Here is a 21,642-nt window from a genome sequence, read left to right as displayed (position 1 = left end):
TTGGAAGTAACTGAAGTGTAGTGGCAGAACTATTGGAGGCATTATCTTTCCTTTTTTTGTGCAAAGTTCTTCTGTGACAGGGTGGACAGCATGATAAATTGTGGTATCAGCTGGATTTAAACCTACATGCCTCCAAAGTTTCATTTTAAAGAGGTCGCTCTGTCGTTCTTCTTCCCGGTGCATAACTCACACGCACATACGAGTGATACTGTTACAGTTTCATATCCATCAGAAGTTGTGAGTATTGTGTTTGGAACAACTGTAATCCACTGAGTATCTGCAATAATGTTTTATAAATAACTCTTAGTCGCTCCTCTGTTGTGTGTGAGGGAGAGACTCTGTAAGGTGATAGATTGGAAAGACACCAGTGGATGAGACCGCAGAAAAGAACACACTCTATTGGTTGCTTTGTTGGTGCGTGACATCAGTCTGTGTGCATGTAAAACATGGGCGGTCCGCTGAGGATGGCTACTTTAGGAGCGGGCCCTGCCCCTGGCGACTGCACAGAGCTGGACAACGGGAAGAGGAACAGCTGCTAATAGATGCTGCGGAGAACAAGTGACACAATACAGAAGTTTCCAGAAAGAGGACAAGCTTTCAAAGGTCAAGTTCAACACATAACAACAACTGCTTTCTACTTTAGTGAGAGAAGGTAACGGTTCACTGACTGCATCTGATTGTGTGTTATCATTTTGAAGGATGTTTTTATTGTTATTGGTTATTAATCCAATCAAAATCTTTCAAAAATCCTGTTTCCAATTGACAACCAAGAAATAAAAAAAAATCAATGTATGTAAAGTGACTTGGGAAATATGATCTTTTCATGCATCAACAGCTTTGCCCCGCAGCACTTTCTAACCTGATCATGTGTGTTTGTTTATTATTAAGTGTGATTTGTGGCTGTGTGCGTCATGTCCCGTGTGTATATAAGGGGATATTGTGGCCCCTCTCCCTGCTGAATGATATTAACTGTGAACAGATGATGAGAGGGGTGACAAACATACACGCACGATATGCCACTGAAGACACCTACACTTATGTTTAACATCTTATTTGCCTCGGCCATGCTTGTATTATGTTGCTCATTGCTCATGTCTCTCTGCACCTCTCCTGTCCAGGTCCGATCACAACTCTTGAAAGGCATCCAACACTTCAGCATCCCTTCTCCTTGTCTCATTCTTTTCTTCTCTCCTTGGGTGTGACGCCACCATGGACCGCTCGGTACAGGAGCTCTTCCTCAACTTCATGATCGTCTTAATCACTGTGCTGCTAATGTGGCTGCTGGTGAAAACTTACCAGGACTGAACCATGGAAGAACAAGAGAGGAGATGAATGGGAGGCAGAGATACGTGTGGAGGGAAGCCAGCATGGTTCCTATTGGACTCTGCTGCTGATTGATTCTTGTTCAGATAGCTCTGGTTTACATATGAGGTCATAGACTGTATATAAAGATGGACGGCATGATACCTCTCCAAAAGTGAGGCCAAAACATCTTAATCACCGCTTGGTGGCTGGCTGCTGTATAGCCAAAACTAAAAACTCAAAGTGTTTTAGCTCCAAATGACATCACCTGCGCAAGATGACAGCAGCTCTATCTTAAATATTTTGGCTTCATTTTTGTACTTGTTTATTTTTTGGGTGAAGGAGGAGAGGCGTCGTTCATCTTTATATGCTCTCATTAATATGAGGTCATAAACCATGTGATTGATACATCCAGGGCACGTTGTCAATGACAAACTCTTGGATCCGAATTTGTACTCTGAGATGTTTTTTGAATGTGGCCTTGATTCTCTGGCAAGAGCCAAAGAGGGAGTCACAGTGGAGATGGGAGGGTGAATAAAAATAAACAAACAGGGATTTTTGGCTCCAGTTTTTTACTGTGGGAACCTTTAATGTGACACGTATAAAACACTGCAGTGTCACTATAAACAGCACAGTAGTTAATGTTTCATTTATGCAGCTTTTGATACATTGAACCATGCTGTCTATTGTTCTGTTCTTACTAAGAGATGCATGTATCAAACAAGAGGACATCAACACAAATAATGGAGCATTATGTTTATGTTCTTGCCATTAAACAGTCGTTCATTTGTTGGATTTTTTTTCTGTTTCACTACACAAATGTTCTTTATGATTTACACCATGACACCCACATTTTTCTCCTCATGGTTTCTGAAACTAAAATTATCGTGTTCTTTAAAGTTACAGAATGTTTTGTATGATAGTTGCACATTTTCATAAAACAAGCAATTACTGAGTATAATCAGGTGATCTGTGTGTTAATCACATGTAGAACCATCGATCATGAGAGGAGAAACAGGGCATGCATGGATACATGACAGTCCGAAACTGAATGAAGGCAAGTAGTTTAAAGCGTAAATCCACCCAGATCAGTTTAACATTACTGACATTAAATTGTTTTAGCTGAATTTTAAATAGTGCAATATATATGAGCAGGTCTCCATCAGTGAAAAAAAAACTATGAAAGTATATTTGGAGAATAATATGGAGTCATATGACAGACAATAGAGGACATTTTTCAAAAATATTTCAAAATAATGTGCCTTTTCTAATCTCCTCTATAAAATAAAGAACACATGTTTAAAAAGGGACTTCAGCACTGTGTGAAATGTAGCCAGAACAAAAGCCTTTGATTCTTTTCGGCTACAAAATCCATTCATGCAGGAAAAGGACAGTGAATTCCTCCTGACGCTTGTAATAATGGAGCCTCAAAAATGTTAGATATCAAAGTCTTATTTTCTATATCCTAGATGATAAACTAAGTTCTTATGTGAGTGAATTCTCCTTTTTAAACATACAAAGCAAAAAATAAATATTTAGCTACTAAAATAGGATTTCCAAAACAGTCTTCTGTTAGGGTTCCTCCATGGGAGGGACCACATTTTGATTGACAAAACAAATATCCTATGAGAGTGTGCGCTTTACACATACAAATATAAAGATCAGATCTTTAAATAAAAAAGTAATGATTCATTTGGCTCAGGTGCTCTCGTGTTATAATGATGTGGGAGAGACATGGTGTTAGTTAAACATTCTCTCAGTCAGCTGTCCATCATGCATAAAGGAGACTTGTGGGTACTTGATTACATCGGTGGCACATGGAACACATACATGTACATCCACTCATGTGTTAATGAGTGTGTGGGTGTATATCTGCTGTGTATCATGCTGTGTCACCCCATGGGTCTTTGTATCTGTTAAAGCTGATGAGCTGGCAGTGGAACTCGGTGAGCGCTCTGGGCATGGGGGCCACTTCCTCCCACTGGCATCTCCCACTGTGGTACACCTGTGCGGGTCACAAGAAAACACACAGATCTGAGAGAATGAATAACCCCCCTCCCACCTTTCAAAAACTTTTAAACCTAAGGAATCTTAGAAATTTGGTTTGATTTCTTTAAAAAAACATAGGGGAAAAAAGCAATGAGTAACTTTGCATGAATTTGTTTTTTCTTGAAAAAGTACAAAGCAAAAAGACAATTACTTGAAAATTGATAGTATTTTCTTCAAAGGGACAAATGTACACTATAGTTGGTAGCAAGTAACTGGACAATGTGCAGGTATTCTCTCTTTTTTCGCAACAGAAAACCTGTCGATACATCAACTTAAAACAGCACCTCTGCCAATAAAAGCCAAAGCAGAGAATCTTCTCTGAATTAAAAGTTTCACCTACCTGAACTTCATCAGTGATCTCGTCCGGAGAATAGTCTCCACCCAGGATGTAGATTCTGTCTCTCAAACCCACTGCTCCAGCATTGAACCCAGCACACTCAAATGACCCCTCACCCTTCCACACGCAGGTCTCTGGACAAAAACTGTAGACCTGGATGGGGAAAAAGGCATATTTTGAGCTCTGATTTAAACACTCCTGCTTGGCAAATTTTAATTACATAACCTTCTTAATGCTTTCATACTTCAATGCAAGGACTGACAACTCATTCATTCATCAGTGCCCATCTGATAGCTCACCTTATAAGTGGACAGGTCACAGAGGTGCAGTGTGTTATTAATTGACACCGCTTTGACCAGTGTAGCATGGAAGAACTGGCCAAACTCTGCCACGAGGCGGTTCCACTGGTCCTGCTGGGCGTCATAGCAGAAGAAGCAGTCCAATGAGGGATTGAAGGAGTCTGTGATCTCCACCTCTGACCCCAGTGTGTAGATAACACTGTCACAAGCACTGGCCTCAGGATAGAAGATGGCAGTGGGCAGCGGGCTGACTGAGCACCAGGTCTGGGTCAGAGGGTCATAATACTCCACCTAGAGGAAAGAATAAAATTTGTACTGCACATTAAAAAGATATTATGGGGGTAGTCCAACAAGAAGAGGGCCTTTCTGGTCACCAAGGAAGGGCAATTTAATTTGCTTCTCCTCTTGCCAATCATCTTATATTGCTGAATTGGAATGCAAAAAATCCAGCTTTTTTAATCAATGGATTCAGGAGGTGATGTCAATGATAGTACGAGAGAAGGTCAGATATACTCTACATGGGTCACAGCAGAGGTTTAACGAAACCTGGTCACCTTTCCTTCACTGTTTTAAAACCTTGTCATTTGAATAATATGTTGCAGTTATATAAGAATTGGTTCACCTATGTTATTAACATACATAATCCTTATTATTATTGTTATTATTAGTATCATTATTTTTATTTATTTATTTGTTTGTTTTTATTATTTTTCATATTTTGGTTATTTATGTAAACCTGGATGGGAGGGTGTGGTGGGCATCTGTGTAAATGACAATCAAGTATATAGCCTACATGTATTCACACATCAAAATATTACATTTGGAAAACATAAACAAAGTTGCAATAAATACATATAAATAAAATAAAATAAAATAAATTGAAAAATCTACATTTCTTGTCAATATTCTGATAAAGAAATGACATCTCCATCACTAACATGGTCTGAGTTGTATATAAAGGAGGCACTGTTACCTCCAGCAGACTGGGTGCTCCCCCTCTGGACCCCTTGGTCCGTCCTCCAATGACATACACTCGGTCCAGGCAGGTCACAGCTGTGTGCGTGGTTCTGGGTTTCAGCATGGCCGGTGCAGGCGTACAGGTTAGGGTTACAGGACAGAAGCACCAAACTTCATCCGTGGCATCATGGAACGGCTCAGCCACGTGGAGACGTATTGCCCGGCAACAGTTGCCCCTGCAGCCACCTGTTACAAACATCTTGGACACAAGAGAAACACAAGAAGATGATGAAAAACTTTTTACAGTCAAATTTTCAGATGAACAGCTTTCAAATTATGCATGCCACTTGGCCATGAACTGTTGACCTGCTATCTCCCCATACTGATCCCCTGTCCTCAATTTAAAAGACAAAAATGGATCTATGGTGGGTCTTAGAGATTAAAGTAATAATGTTGCTTAAAAAAAAATAAAAATAAAAAAATATATTATATATATATATATATAATTTTCTCTTATTTTAAGTTTTTTCTCTTATTTTAAGTTTTTGTTTATTGTTCTGTTAGTTCTTGTAAACTTTTGTTTAGGTCTCTAAAAAGCTTTCAGACAAAACAAGCTGGGGAAGAAAACCCAATCTTTGAACTGCTCACAAACCTGGCCCAAACTAAGGCTATAGCTTGTAATACGGGGTCAAAAGCTGACATTGCTTCAATTTAAAAGAACAACTGCAGAGTGTGTACTGCAGCAGGGTGTGTCAAAATCTTTTAGCAGGACTGCCAATTCCAAAACATACCTTCTCAGCAAAGCTGGCAAGGTAGGATCCGGGTGGGTCTGGCATCATGGCTGTCCCCTCTCCATGCCCTGTCCCCAGCTCTTTCCACTGGTCTGTTTCCAGACAGTAGCAAAAGGTGTGGCGGATCTCTCCATTCTCCTCCGTCTTGTGGATGTAGATGTAGCTCTGCGTGGTGGCCGGCCGAGCGTCAGAGAGCAGGCCGCTGTACTGATCCTGCCTGCTCTGAGCCTCTGAGAACAGGGCGACGCAGGACTCATTATCATAGAGGAGAGTGTCTGAGTCACGCAGATTCTGGGAAGGAAATAGAGGAATAACACATGAGGGATAAGACCATCACAAGACCAAATGAAAAATCCAAAATCCAAGATCATACCTTTAGATCAGGTGCAGGTAGATGGTGGAGTCTAGTTAAAGATAACAAGCCTGGCAACAGTTTTTGTCTTCCTGCAAGATCATGGTGCGTCCATCTGAGAAGTGACTTCACTACAACCTCTTCACTGGGCACGTTTAGAGCATCTGACCTCAGGCATGCCTCCAAAATATTCACCTATAAGAAGCAATTGAAATAATAAGTACTGAGTGACATGAGCTGGGCTTTTTGATGTGAGCAAGATGATAATTACATCATTTGTCAAATCAAAATCACTTCTTACACTGTTTTTACAAGGAATGTTAGACTTTCTGCACCAGACTTTGACTTTTAAGTGTAATTATGAGAACAACATTAAGCTCTAAATGCATAAACGTTTTTTTTTAATTTATTTATTTTTATTTTTTTATTTATATGTTTATTGCTTTTTATGATGAGAAAGAACACAGAACAAACATATGAGAAAAAAGAGAGAAAGAAAGAAAAAAAAAGCAAAAAGGCCCTCCCCCCACCCCCTAAGTAAACAATAAAACTTTTTACTACACTTTTTATTTTATTGAATATTATAAAAATAATACTATATCTTAGATCTAAATCATAACCATTTTCCTTCGCATGTAGAAGATTTAAGCATATTGACAAATGTTGCTATTTTTCTAAAGATCATTTAAAATGCATGCTGTAATTTTTTTCCAGCCCAACTCTTTAACACAGTTATGTCATATGATGTAAATAAACAGGATTTTTACCAATTACAGTTGGCTGGCTGTAATAGGATTTGGAGCTGTCATGGAATACAGACTCTGCATCCATAATACATAGTCAAGGTATGAACTAATTAAAGAAATAAAGCTGCTCTGATAAAAGAACTTCCTTATCTTGTCCATTCTACCTGCATATCCAGAAAGTCCTGGGTTTTGGAGAGGTCAGAGAAGTTCTGAACCACAAAGTCGTTGGCACTTTTGAGCAGGGAGGCAGAGCCGTATGCCTCAGCAAGGGAGAAGAGGGACAGGCAGTTACAGAGATCCATGGTTCCTATCAGGAAGTCGCTGCATGCTCGGGACAGGACTGAAACCTATGGACAGACACCAAGACACAACGACCAGAGTACTTGGGAAAACATAAATTTGAAAATGTCTAAATGCCTTTTACATAGTTTAATACATTGTGAAAACAATACAGATGTAAAACACAGATTAAAAACTGCAATTTACAGAGACAAGTATCTTTCTAAACAACCCTTACTTCAGTAACTATTGTAGTTCAATTATTTGGCTCTGTTTGTTAATCTAGTTTAATGAGGGTCCTGTATACAGGTGTTTTCACTTGCTTGATTACACCTGCACTCATTGGCCAGTTATAAGGCAATGGGGGCACAGATATGCAAAAGGGCGCAGCACCATGGGAGCCAGAAACACAGATTTTTTTTATTAGTTGTAATTATGCATGTTTTGTGGATTTTTGGATTTTTGTAGTCATTTTTTTGTATCTTTCAGGTAATTTTGTGTCTTTTTGGTCATATTGTGTCTCCTTGTGGTTGTTTAGCCCCCTTTTGTATTTATTTTAAGAATAATAAAGTTGTCAGTAGTCCAACGCTAACATGTGAAGGGAGGTCTAATTAGTCCAGATAAGTGAAGACACCTGCATGGGTGTGTGTTGCAGACATTTTGCCTTGTCATTGTGGTGTGTGATGTGTATGTGTGTGTATGTGTGTGTGTGTGTGTGTGTGTGTGTGTGTGTGTGTGTGTGTGTGTGTGTATGGGGGGGTTGTTTCCTACCTGCAGAAAAGAGGCAATCTGAAACAGCATATCTACATTACTATCAGTGATGAGTGTCTCTCCAGAATAGGCAAAGTCCAGGAAGAAACCCACTGCCTCTGGACACTGGTTACCAAGAGTCACCGAACCATCCCCGCACTCTCGCATATCCACCTCAAACAACATGGCCCTAACCACACACCAGATAGAAACAATATTACATATATATGATAGATAGATAGATAGATAGATAGATAGATAGATAGACAGATAGATAGACAGATAGATAGATAGATAGATAGATAGATAGATAGATAGAGTACCTGAAGAAATCACTGCATGCTGCAAGGACACAGCGATGGCAGGGAAAACTGCGTTCCTGAACCTTGATGGTGAAGTCAAACAGTAAGCCTCGCTCCCTGAATGATCTGAGCACGCCCAGCAGCTGGAGTCCGTGTGACTCAGCCACCCGCAGCATGGTCCGGCACTCTGAGACCCCGTTGCATTGTGGAGGACTGCCAGGTTTACTACTGCAGTTGGAGTTGTGGGCGTTGGTGATACAGGACGATGACTCTTGAGGTTCATCCATCTTTCCAAATTCTGACAAAAAAAATCAAAGATAATTATGCATTTTCACAGAATATAGTGAGACTAAGCCGTTTTGTGAGAATATGTGTGTGTGTATCTGTGTGTGAGAGACACAGAGAGAGAGTGAGCAGAGATAAGAAAAGCAAATGCATAACATGACAGCAGTTTAAGGAAAGATCTTATGTCTAGCACATTGAGTATCATCACATATCATTCACATATTCAGTTCAAAATAAACATGATATACACTACCTTAGATGATGTATCGCTGTTAAAAGTCAAACATTAAAAAGTAATACTCGTGGGACATACAGGTAGCCTATGTAGTCTGAAGCAGGACAAGCACTACTCACAGTGTCAGCACCTCGGACAGCTCTATATCTCATGCCATTCTCACTTCCGGAAACGTGAAATCACGCGAGGACTAGGAAAGGGTTTTTTTTTTATTGTTTTTTTTTTTTTTTGCTGTTGTTATGATTGTCGTTATCATCTTTATTGAATGTGTGCCGGTTTGTTGATAATAATGAGATGTTTAACTCGTTTATAAAAGCCGCAGCGTTGTATGTGTATGCATGCGGCTTTGTTTGCAGTAGAGGGCCGCGCAATGGCAGCTGGGACTTGTAGTGTGGTCAGGCCTTGCGTACTGTGGTGGTTTGAGGGTTTAAACGTTCTTAGCTGCAGATATACCAACGAGGGTCCATAAATAGGTCCTACTTTAGAGCCCAATAGGCTGTTACTGATAAATCTGTTGTCTGTGTCTTTTTTTTTTTTTGAGATTCAGTCTTTAGAATGGTTAGTCTAGTTGCTTTTTGAATTGTATTTATTTATTTTAATAACATAGTTATTGTTGTTGTTGTTGTGAGGAATTAATTCATTATTATTGCAGGTGCAATTGGAAAATACTACTACTACTACAACAAATAATAATAATTATAATAACGATATTAAAAAAAAAAAAAGTTTATATATACATATATATATATATATACACACACACACACACACACACACACACACACATATATATATATATATATAAAGTCACGGAATAAATGTACTAAAAGCTCAAGAAACGGGCTAAGTGAGGAAACATATAGCCTAATTGATTACCAAATTACTAACATGAAACATGTAAAACTAAAAACAAATGAATTCGATTCAAGCTAAAATTGTATTCATTATGTACATGAATTATATGCACAAAAAAGTAGGCAGGGTTCTAGACCGTGTATGTTCAGAAAATTGCACTGCGGTGTAATGCGACTCATTACCATTGGATGGCGTTGCCCCGCTGTGCTGCACATTTTGTGGCTTTGATGCAATACCGTTTCACCACCACAGTGCTGCTGACCGAATAACACACTTCACTGCCTGGAACTAATGAATACAAAGGTACATAAACGCAGGTTTTTGTAGACATGCACTAACACTACTACAGTGTGTGTTTTTCCTGGCAGTAACAATAAGAAGATATGCCAAAACATACCTTTTCCACTTTTTACTAACACAAAATCACGGAGTCAATCAATAAACACAAAACAGAACAAAGAACAGCGTTATTATACAAACGCATGTCGACTAAACCATTTCCATTCATCTGTATCATCTTTATTAAAAGACTAGTTAATAGTCACAGTAACCCCTAATATAAAATGCTAAATTATTGATTTATTGATTGATTCAGAAAACAAGTATTATCAGTCAAACTTAACAACAGAAACTAAGGCCATCACTCATTTGCCTTATCCCTACTTTGGTTACAAGTTTTACCTCTATTAGAATTAGAAACCGAATCAGAAATAATGTACTGATACACGGGGGAAAATTCATTACAGTCGCTCTGATACCAAGCATAAGTAATCTAATATTGTCTGCCCAAGAGAGTTCAATACATGCTATGTGGAAAAGGAATACTTGCATTTTTAGCCAGCTGAAGTTGATTTATTGTTTTTATTGAACTACTGTTTGCATATTTCTGGTCGTATTTTATTAAAGATACTACTGAATATATACTAAATGCATATGATCATTATAACGTTGCCAAAACAACAAAGTTTAAAGTGGCCTAAGACTTTTGCACAGTACTGTATAAACATGTGTAATGTCCATGTAAAGTGTGTGCAAATGTAAAACTATCTGCCATATGACAACACAGTGTATAAACGTATGCAAAGTAAGAGATATAAAATATGTGTATGATGCCACAATGTACAACAGATTACGTAAGACGAACAATAACTATAAACAATAAGTGTGTAAGATGCTAAATATAGCCTACATTCAAGGATTGAGAGAATATTGCACATTTGAATAATTACACAGAGGATTGCTGTAGTTAAGTTATTGCACCGATTATTGCGGTTTAGACAGTATGTAAAGAATTATTGCACTTTAAAACCTTAAAAAATATATTAATGCTATTATTATTCGGCTGCTATGAAAGCCGCTCAGTGTTGTATGTTATATCGCCGGGTCGGACCCCCTCCTCTCTCCTTACATCCCTGCATCCCTCCCTTCCTCTCTCCCTCCCGGCAGTGCATCCCCATCCCCCACACGGTGGCCGTCTCTTCGGGTGAAAGCTGTCTTCCCTGCGCCACTGGTCCGACAAAACGCTGCTGTAGCAGAGCCAGTCAGTCCGCACAGACCCGAGGCAGAGCACACACACGGGAGAGAGCACGTACACACGCGGGGAATCATTTTTTGTTCGACCGATTGGCATTGGTAAGTCTTGTCCGATGTCTATTATGGAGGGCAGGAATGTCCATGTGTCGACTTGCTAGTTGTTCGCTTTTTTCTGTCTTTCTTTTCCTCCGTATCCCTTCAATTGTCCTCCGTGTCGGCTACAGTGGGGGAACTAGCGGGCTAAGCTAAAGGAGCTAGCTTTAATAGCGGAATCAAACTGTTGTCGTAACGGTTTTATCGTTAACGGTTTGCGTCCAGGCGGTAAAAGTAGCCGCCGTTGTTCCGGCGCAGTCCGGTCTGACCTACTGTGAGTGTTTTTCATTGTACTTTTGCTCACATTGACCCAGCTAGCTCGCTAATTAGCAATTTGAGCAGCGTGTGCCGAGGGATGCAGGGATGCTGCTACGGCGGGCTAGCAGTTGTCTTTTCAGGCTAGCAGATAAGCTAAGCTAACGTTAGTATTATGTGACCCGCATAGATTCCTGCACGGGGTGCTCCGGAATGGTTGAATAGCCATGCTAACGGGAGCTAATCGGATGGTAATTGGCAAGATGGCATCTCGGAGTTGTTATCTAGAAATCGGTGGATTTCCAAAATGGTGTCTTAAGCTTGTTTGAGTGTGACCATTTTTGTCCAACCATGGCTGTTTTGGCGTTGCTTGCTATCTCAGGAATGCAGTGTACTGCCAGTGCATGCCATACTCTGATGGATATAACTATATTATCAACCACTGACGTGGTTGTAAATACAAACGCTCTCATGCTAGGCTGTTTCCTCCAGGCTGTAGCCACTATTATGAACAAAACAATCGTGTTTTGTAGTGGAACTAATTTCTTTATATCCGTGTTTTAAGCTGCGTATGTGGTGTGTTTAAAAATTGTTACAAAATGAAGTGTAGCGTCTGTCCTAAATATATAATTATTTGCACACAGAATTTTGATGGCTCGCATAAGTTAAGTCTACGCACACCACTCCTAGGTTCATAGTGAACATGTGGTTCATCTTGAGATTGAGTTTTAGTTACATAAAGAAACCAGCTACGATCAGTTGTTTTACAAGTTCAAAACACATATTTATCATGGCATCAACTGACAATTATTTTATGTATTGAACAATCTGCTGTTCAGTTTTTGATGTAACTGTTGTTCTTTAGTCTACAGAGTGAAAACTAATTTGTTTATAACAGTTTTAAGCTGCATCTGTGGTGTGTTTTAGTTCAGTTTTGGTTACACAAAGAAACCACCTACTATCAGAAGTTTACAAATTCAAAATGAAGGTTTATCTGGGCAGCAACTGCTTATTATTATTTTCTGTATTGAATAATCTGCTGTCCCATTTTAACATGATTATTATTCATCAGTCTATAGAATGATAAAAATAATAGTGAATAATGCTATTGAAATTTCCCACAATAACGTCATGAAATTGCTTGTACGTAGGGTTGCAATGGTGTGACATTTTCATAGTATGATAACCGTCTCAGAAAATATTTCAGTTTCTCTGTATCAAGGTATGACAGCATTGCAGAAATATTATCACTGTAAGTTACAGTGACCCTTAAAGAAGTAGAAAGAGAAGGGATAATTGAAACTTTAAATGTTTTTTTTTATGAAAGTATGTGTAAAAAGTCTCCCATTTCAGAATAACTAAAATGAAGATCACACTCTTCAGATACATTTTTCAAAACCTTAATTAAGAAAATGTACATGGTATAACTAATAACTAATTTTCATACCACTTTGTTACCAATAAAATATAGTATTGTTCAATGACATTAAATGGAGAAAACAGCCTGGGCAGAGAGAATGTTTGGCATTTTGCTTGATAAACAGTTTAAATTATTAATTCATGATTAAAATTCTTGTTCATTAATTTTCTTTTTTTAAATCTAAATAATTAACCAACTAATCATTAAGCTTCAGTAGAGATGCAACAGTCTAAGAGCGCATCACAGTACTCACTGACAACCTGGAATACAAAAACTAAACGAAACCCTGCATAGTTCAGAAGAGACAGGATTACACAAAATGCTACAGGCATATTTTTCTTCTTCTTTCTTATGACTAGTCTTATCAGTGAAATGAATCCTCTTTGCGATCATCTCTTTTTTGGGGGGGGGATTACCTGCTTCAGTCATTGACCACTAATCCCATTTAATTCAAGAAGCCTTATCTGTCTAAAGGGATTTCTCAGATACTACTGTTCTTGAGCCTTGCCAGAGCAACACAGTTAAAGTTATCTTTTAACAGTTCATAAGGTATTCTGCAGAGACCGGGAAAAGCACGCTGCTCATGTATGTTAGACATTCTGTGATGTGATTTGTTTTAAATTTTTAATTTAGGTTATGCTTCATGAGGCTGAACAACATTAAAGTTATCTTGATTCAGCCAAGTGAAGAAACAGCACACAATCTCTTCAAGACTCTAGTGAAATCAGAATGCATCTGGCAGATTTGCATTTCTCTGGTGAAGGCATAATAAATGCAAGGATAATGGTCATCCTTGAGAAATCCTCTCACAAATTACACTATATTGGTGACATTTTAATTTTAATGTATATTTTTGCTGAGGATAACAACTAGAGCTAAACTGGGCTAAATATCTAAAGTGCTTGAAGTACTTGCTAGTTCAATTTCATATTTAGACTAAGGTGACCCCTATCTACTATGCCAGAGAAAAGAGGGGGAAATGTGGTGGGTTTTTGGCATGTGTTGAGTGTAGTCTCATGAGTATGAATGGTGGGCTGTACAATACAGCCGTAAAACTGTCAGACTATAGAAAGCTGGAGTCACTTAATGTTTACAAGAGATGGTGGTTCTAAAACAGACTGTTGTCTCTCTAGCACTTCAGTCCCTTGTGGTTTGAACCACTTAATGAGTTTCTCATCAGAGATCAGTGAATGACATGCTTACAGACGCTCACTTCCAGATTCCCCCTCCTCTGGTTTTCAGCCCACAGTCCCTCGACTTAATGACCAGTATTTATTTAATAGAGACGAGCAGATTCGAACACTATATATCTAACACTTAATTTCATCATTGAAATTATTTATTGCTGTAATTCATTGCTAAAACTATGGCTTATATTAGCACGTAGGCTATAGCCTATCGGATTTTCAGATTTTTCAGTTGTCATTTTTTTAATCATTTGATAAATTTATTAGTCTATAAAATGTCAGTTTTCCCAAAGATAGTCCCAAACTCCAAAATATAAATTGTAAGACGAGGAAAAGCAGTAAATGCTCACATTTGAAAAGTTGGAGGCATTTGTTATTTGCCCCTTTTGCTTGAAAATTGATTTTAAATGATTATCAGAATAGTTGCCAGTTAATTTTGTGTTGATTGGCTAATTAATTAATTCAACTGTCATTGCAGCTCTAAATGATGTATTAAGGATGATATGTATCAATGTTTTCACTTTGCGTCGACAATATTAGAGGAATATGACTGTAGTTTATGGATATTCGGTGTCATCAACAGTATATAAATGAGAGAAAATCACCAAAAGAATTCGATGTCCCTTTTACAGGTATTCTTTGCAGGTTTTCAACAATTTCTGTGTCATTATGGTGTGGGGAGTGAATGCAGATGAGCAGTGTTAAGGGGTCCCCTGTGCTGCCTGCTCCCCACCCACCAGCCAAAATTTGCTACATGACTCACAAAATGAGGTGTTTTGCATCATTTGGTGGATTTTTGCTCATAGCACAGCAGGGAAGCCTAAGACTGTTCATCTGCACACACTCCCCACATCATGGTGACAAAAACCTGGTTGAAAATAGGAAAAGAATCCTTTAATGTCGCACAGTGACATCAGCCAGCACCTCCTGTATCAAAAGCTGCTACTGCGAAATGGTACTGTACTTTAGTTTCTTGTATAATAGCATGGACTTGAGACAGTTGATGTTTTGTCTCTCTACATCCAGTTGCCGGTTGTATCTAATCATTTTATCAAGAGCTAGCTTGCAACGGGGAACAGTATTTGAATAAGTATCTTTCACGGAAGACCTGGTCGGCTCTTTATATTGAGAAAGCTAGAAATCTCTCTGAGCGCCTGGCATTGGTCAGCAACCCTTCAAAGCCCATCGTCAGTAATAATGGGGATTTTGTACAAAGAGATATTAAAATGTTACTGGTTGCTATGTTAACCACACCATTATGGCCCTTCTTTTCTCCTGTGTTTGTCAAGTCCCACCTCTGCCGCAGGCAATAATTCCTGTCTGCTGTTAATATTGCCTGGAGGTATTGATTGTTTATCATGGGTTTAACTGCCAAGTTCTGGCTCATAAAGTGGTTGGTTGTCTTTTGTGTTTGCGCATGCACGTGTGTTTTTCCTGTTACTCATGAGGTCAAATTATCTGAGATATGAGTCCAGGAAGGCTCAAATTTGGAATAGTTTTACTTGTTAAATCACTGGCTATTAGAGCCTGGTAAGGAGCTAAATTTAAGTAGTTTTTATTTTGTTTTTTGTTTTGTTTCTTTTAAACGAGAGGCTTAATCAAGTGCTAAATAAAAAAGGTTTTGCAAAATTATGGCCTTTACATAGTGAAAATCCACCCACATTGTCTATTTGTCTTTTTTCCAAAGCAGTGTTAAAATGGTTAAAAGGTTAATAAAATTCAAAATCAAACTCATGGCCAAATGAGAATCTGGCCTTGCCCAGCAGCTTATTATTTGCTGTCCCACTTTGGGTTGATGTGGCATTTGTAAGTAATCAATAAAATTTGATGCACCTGGTTCATTAATTTGGAGAACCTTTGAGCTTTATGCATTCATTGAGAGTGCCTTGAAACTTAAAGAGAGACAGTGCAAGGCCAAGGATGAACCAGTTCCTTTTTATATTGTTATTGCATAAGTGGTAATACAGTGTTGCGGATGCACTCATGCGACGCACAGGCATGACCGGGGCAGCTTTTTCTTTGGTAATTATGTAGCTTTTAATATATCACCTACCATGGAGGCGATCAGCAAGAGTTAATTTACTTTCAGCTGAATTTTGGATGAAAGAAAGAGTCTTGCTGGGCATTTGGGTTTCTGCAACCAGATATGCGCTATAGCAGAGGTTCCCAACTGGTGGGTCGTGGTCCAGAAGAGCTTTGCTGGCCCATTCTGATTGGACCGCAAGTGCCTTGTGAAAGTGTCAAGTTTTGTCCAAAAAAACCATAATTTTGAAGTACATTGAATTTCTAGAATGGAGCTTATATTTTGAAGTGCCTTTTTTGTTTATTCTTACAACATGTTATATTTCTTTGTGTTTAAAGCTAACCTGTTGTTTACGTTTTGTAATAATTATAATAATAATAATAATGATAAAATTAATTATAATGTCTGGACCTTGAAATATTGACTTGAAATCTGCACCCTGTGACTCGACCAGTTGGACACCACTGTACTACAATATGTAAGTGTAAAATATCCCATTTATAATTCTGTAGATGTTTCCAATTATTTTGGTACAGAGGTGGAATTTCAACATGCAGAAAGTAAAATTTATACAATCAACAAACACCATATCTTTGTCCTTTTTCAAAGTTCACTTGGATGGCAATCATGATGAACTTTTAGCTAATAATCACTTCTGACTTGATGAATTTCACTTTGGCTCTTTGTAATGTCGTATCTTTAGATATCTTTTGGCAAACATTTTCTCCATCCAACAATTTTTGTTGTCTCGTATGTAAATTCCAGTATTGTTCTACTAATATGCTGTAATTCCCTAGTTGCTGTGGCAACCCATTAAAAGCCAAATTACTTGATCCTCCCTTTTAAAGAAAGTTTAACAAAAGCCTCTAATTAACACCTTAAAAAGGACTCCTGTTGGGGACAACTTTGTCACCTCCCCCTCTGTTTCTTTTAACCTCAGTGAACACTATTAACTTTTTACACCATAAACAATGAGTTTTAGATTTCATTCTGCATCATCAAATCATTTTAACACAAACTGATAACAGCAAAAAATTACCACAGAGTAGCTCCTCCTAAATGTGTCATAGTAACCGAGCACCACAGCATGGTAGACATCTCCCTAAATGGATCACGTTTATTTCATGGTAACATAACCATCTTAAGTGGGCGGGCACAATATTGTCACATAATCCAGGGATGCAGACCCATGAGGTATGTGACTGATGAGATGATTTTGGAGAGGAGAATAGACGAGGAGGAAGCCAGCACAGAGAAAAAGGGAGATGCTGTCCCAAAGTGCATAGTGCTGTCCTAGATCTAAAATAGCCCAGGGCTGTTAGGAGCTCTTTGCTGCAGGGCAGGTCTGATTGTGTGGAAGGCAGGGGGGATTTCTGATTCCATCACACTGCCATCGAGCACTATAGTGAGATGGATTTGATCACGAACTTGATTACAAATGTCAGTTCTGATTGTGACAGCAGGCACTATTAGTTGTTCTGTCCCTTGGGCCCATGTTTTGTTAGATGTCATGCTGTTAGGATTTCTGCTGTATTAAAGGCCCTGAAAACCTACATGAGCACAATATTTTCTATTAATATTTAGTGTCAAAGAGAAACTCTTCAATAGGAAACCAAGCTGTCAGGGGCTTTAAAAGGGCTGTAGCCGACTCGGAATTATGCAAGTCAAATCAGATGTGGCTGTTTAGTATGAATATTCAACAATTTGTCTATTTTTTTCATATAGAGTTTTAAAGGTTGAACGGTGCTCAGCACCAGCAGCATTCAAGTTATATAGTAAACAAGTCAACAGTGCTAACGGTGGATTGGCAGTGTGCAACAATGTATTTGCTGACACTAGATATCCAACAAAACCCCGAGATTGTGTCGCATTAAGTTGTTGAAAGCTGTCAATTTACCACTTGTCAGCATAAGAGAGAAGATAATCATTTCTCAGAGCCCCACAGTGCAGTCTCTCTCTATCTCTATGTCCTCCGTGTGTGTGTCTACACAGCAGCCTGCACTAAAGAGTAGTGTGAAAGTCAAGCACAGCGCACTGAAAAGCAAAATAATTAATTAATAAATAAAAATGTTTGCTCAACTTTAAGCAACCCCGGTTGACGGAGGGGTCTCTGATTGATGATTGAATTTCCAACTTTCATGAGGCAGTTGGGCTGCCTCATGAAAGTTGGCTTTAATAAGAGTTGATTGTCAGTGGTCTTGAGTTCAGCAGGGTTGCCACAATACACCCTCCTCCTGCAGCTCTGTCCTAAGCCCCTCCCACTAGACAAGCATGGCCATGTGTTTCATACAATAACCCAGTGTTTGCTATACCTTATTTTATCTTATTCCATTGTGCAGTACATACAACACATTTATTTAGCCCCTCATCGCCCCTCTAGTTCCTCTCTCAGTTAATCAGACCGCAAAGAGACAAGCGTTAACTAGCTATCCAACCTGCTGTCCCCTCACCTTGCTTCCCGTTGCCGTGGACTCCTTCCCAGGGAGAAGAGCAGGCATGAGCTAGTGAGACAGACTTTCAGATGGCAGCTGTAACATCTCAAATTTTGCCAGCACAAACCCTCCAGCGCCAGGTGTCACTGTGGGCTGGTGGCCAGCAGCAGTGCTGGGTCTAAACTGTGTAAAAACAGCAACAGAAAGTTTGCAGATCCAGCGAGGAGTTCTGGGCTATTTGGCCCCCTGGAGCTGGGGTTTGTGTTGGTTTGATTTGGGTTGCTGCAGCAGCTGACTGGCACGTCTGTGTCCATAACTGCTAAACTATTAGCATAATTTTCTCTCCATCTCTGAAATGTTTTGCAAATATTGACGTGTTTTTTTGCTTTGTTTTCTATTGTCAGGCTATTTTGTAGACTCTCCTTTTGGTATGTCAGTCTTCTTTTTCAGGTTGCTTTACACAGTAGGCAGATGTTGCCGATGCTGGAACAGCAACATTTTCAGCAGGACTATCTGCCATTGAATCAGGCTTTCATTGAAGGGACATGCCAGCACATCTGCATTTGTAGATCAGTCAACAGGATTTCCCTCTCTCTGAAATGACCTGTGATCGGCCAGAGTTTCTTGTTACCAGCTAGATTTACAAAAGCCTGAAAACAGAGTCAAAAGGAGGTCTAGAAGCTGAGTTTTCTCACAGATCCCTTGAACTACAATATGTTAAAAGTTTATATGGGATTTTTTTGCCCAACAAAGTCAAAATTAAATAGCCTACCCCAGCTTTAATTGTTAGGTCGAAACAAAGTTATGATAGTGTATAATTTAATGTTTTAATAAAACCCTAGTAACCCAGGGTAACATTTTCTAATGGCTTGTTATATCCAAAGGTTTCCAGGTGATTATCATGGAAGACAAAAATCCAGAAAACATTCACATTTGAGGAGTTGTACAAACAGTCACTTTTTTTTCTGGCATTTTTGCTCTGCAAAAAGAGTTTGAAATGAGTAACTATTACAGATTAATATTCTGGAAAAAGACATTACAGTAAACCAATGTTAAAATAATGCGATTTAAAAAAAAAAAAAAAAAGTCGCCCACAGGATATTAAATATGTAACTCATTATAGGTAGCTATTTGGAATATCGAAGAAAAAAATATACTTGATTCACCACATTACACTCAGTAGTTTATCTCGTTTCTTTGGTCTTATGGTTTTTATTTCTCCGTTTTCTTTTCATATGACCCAAGTGAAATGCTGCCTTCTTGAGGATTAAAAAAAAAGCTGTTCAGCTCTATTCTCTCCTGCACTGAAGTGTGATGACGCCCACCGGTTTTGATTTGTTGCTTTAAAGAGTAGATGCCTGGTGAGGTATTATGTGGGAGGATAGAGTTGGTGTGGGGGTTGTGTTGTATTGTACATGTTCTCTAGGAATGGTAGCTCTTTGTGTGTGCGAGTGAGTGAGAGGTTTATTCTTTCACAATCCTCCTCCTTCCTCATTATTACCTCTTCTGGTCCCCTGAGGCTGCAGGAATCTCCCTTTATGGAGTGCAACCAACGTTATTGTTTTGCAACATTCACATTTTGATATTAACATACACAAATTAAATATGGGGGCATAATCTTTGAAGATCTGAAACAAAGCGAAACCTGACAGTGCTATTACTGAGCACACACAAAACATTTAAAAATAGACACACACAAATTCGGCCTAGCTCTGTTAGCATGCAGGTTAGCGAGACGTGTGTGTGCTCTCAGGCCTTGCGGCTATAGCTGTGAATCCAGCCCAAATGAAGTCCTACTAATAGAGTTTAAGCTTAACAAAGTCCTGATAAATAACTGTTTAAGACAGGGAGCTTGAAGGGCTTCTTAATAATGTCAGTGTCAACATTGAAGGTTGCAGTTAGGGCTGGGCAATTTTTGACACTTATTTTCATTATGATTTCGGCTTCCTGCGATTACGAAAGCAAGATAATCGATAATGGTGCCGCATTCTGTTTCTGCTATTATGCTCTCGTTTTGTCTTGTGCAAAAAAATCACGTTCCTTTTTCCTTTACAGCAGTGCACTCAATGCCTTTTCGTGTTTTATTTTTTTGGTGTTTTATTAAGTGACTAGCGACAAATTTTGCAACTTGGGAAGAAGCAAGAAACATTCAAATATATTGTTAATCTTCAAATATATGATAATTTTTCATACATTTGTTTTATCGTTCAGTAGAAATATTCAAAATTAGCAACTGTTCTATTAATTGCTTCAGACATTCATCAAGCAAAATATCCAATATTTGCTGATTCCACCTTCTCAAAAATTAAGATTTAATGGTCTGGCTTTTCTCATTTATAAGAATATTTTAATGTTGTTTGGTTTTGGACTGTTTGATTGGATAAAACAAGGAATTTGTGTAAGTCAGTGTTTAGTAAATAAAAATAGGCTTTTATTACAATTTTGTAATGAAATTGAAAATGATTGTTAGTTGCACTATGTTCACTGAAATTATTTGATATAGTTTTGACTTTTTATGTTGTGGCATGATTGCATGCTTGTGTGGCCTTGCAGTCTAGTTGAGAATCTCGAATTTAAGGTATTTGAACAGATATGTACTAAAAGAGTCAAATCAATTGCAAACAACATCCATTCAGTGCACACCATCTTTTGGCATCTTTTATGTGCCAGCATCAGCTTTTACTCCAAAATCCAATTTTCTGTTTTTCATCAGTGTCATAGACAGACAGGTAGCTGAAAATTTTAAGTGAGATCCAGTTTGATGTCGAGGATGCCAGGTGGTTATAGAGCCAAACGTGGTAACATGGTCACTGGTATCATTGCAATAAGCTACTGAAAGGTGCAAAAAATATCAGCAGATGAGTGAAAACGCTTTATGTCTCGTACAGTTTCATCATCACTGTCAGAGTCGGCTGTAAGCTGCAGCCCTTTGACTGATGAGGGGATGTTACACTGCAGCTAGCCCCGCTGTCTTTGAAGTCTGGTGTGATTGTCTCGAGGAGAGAGGAGCAAAAGGATAGATAAGTCATTTTTTACAAAATGCATTTAACAGCCAGTTACTCATAAAGTGTGTGCATGAGGAATTGTAATGCACCTGTCAAAAACTGAGCCTTTAAAAAAAATCACAAATGTGGATCCAGACTGTTTTTGACCAGTTTGC

General features: G+C 38.7%; 2 protein-coding genes across 3 annotated transcripts in view; one reads left to right on the top strand and one right to left on the bottom strand.

Moving 5' to 3' along the window:
- Positions 1 to 2,943: 2,943 nt before the first annotated feature.
- On the bottom strand, positions 2,944 to 8,795 carry kbtbd3 (kelch repeat and BTB (POZ) domain containing 3). The gene is made up of 10 exons (XM_042487249.1): positions 8,703 to 8,795; positions 8,186 to 8,462; positions 7,884 to 8,052; positions 6,998 to 7,180; positions 6,109 to 6,282; positions 5,736 to 6,026; positions 4,961 to 5,203; positions 3,988 to 4,278; positions 3,692 to 3,841; positions 2,944 to 3,307 (listed from the first exon to the last, which is right to left on the bottom strand). The coding sequence occupies exons 2-10, from the start codon at positions 8,449 to 8,451 to the stop codon at positions 3,185 to 3,187; spliced, it is 1,890 nt and encodes a 629-aa protein (XP_042343183.1). The 5' UTR covers positions 8,452 to 8,462; positions 8,703 to 8,795; the 3' UTR covers positions 2,944 to 3,184.
- A 2,207-nt stretch (positions 8,796 to 11,002) lies between these two features.
- Positions 11,003 to 21,642, top strand: part of fam168a (family with sequence similarity 168 member A) — a 32,258-nt gene continuing 21,618 nt past the window's right edge. For both annotated transcript variants that reach the window (XM_042486429.1, XM_042486428.1), the window contains exon 1: positions 11,003 to 11,171. The gene's annotated coding sequence lies outside the window, so the exon portion shown is untranslated. The remainder of the gene's footprint in view (positions 11,172 to 21,642) is intronic.

Source organism: Plectropomus leopardus, chromosome 5, assembly GCF_008729295.1.
Source record: "Plectropomus leopardus isolate mb chromosome 5, YSFRI_Pleo_2.0, whole genome shotgun sequence".
NCBI lineage: Eukaryota > Metazoa > Chordata > Actinopteri > Perciformes > Serranidae > Plectropomus > Plectropomus leopardus.
This window is presented reverse-complemented; position numbering and strand designations above follow the sequence as displayed.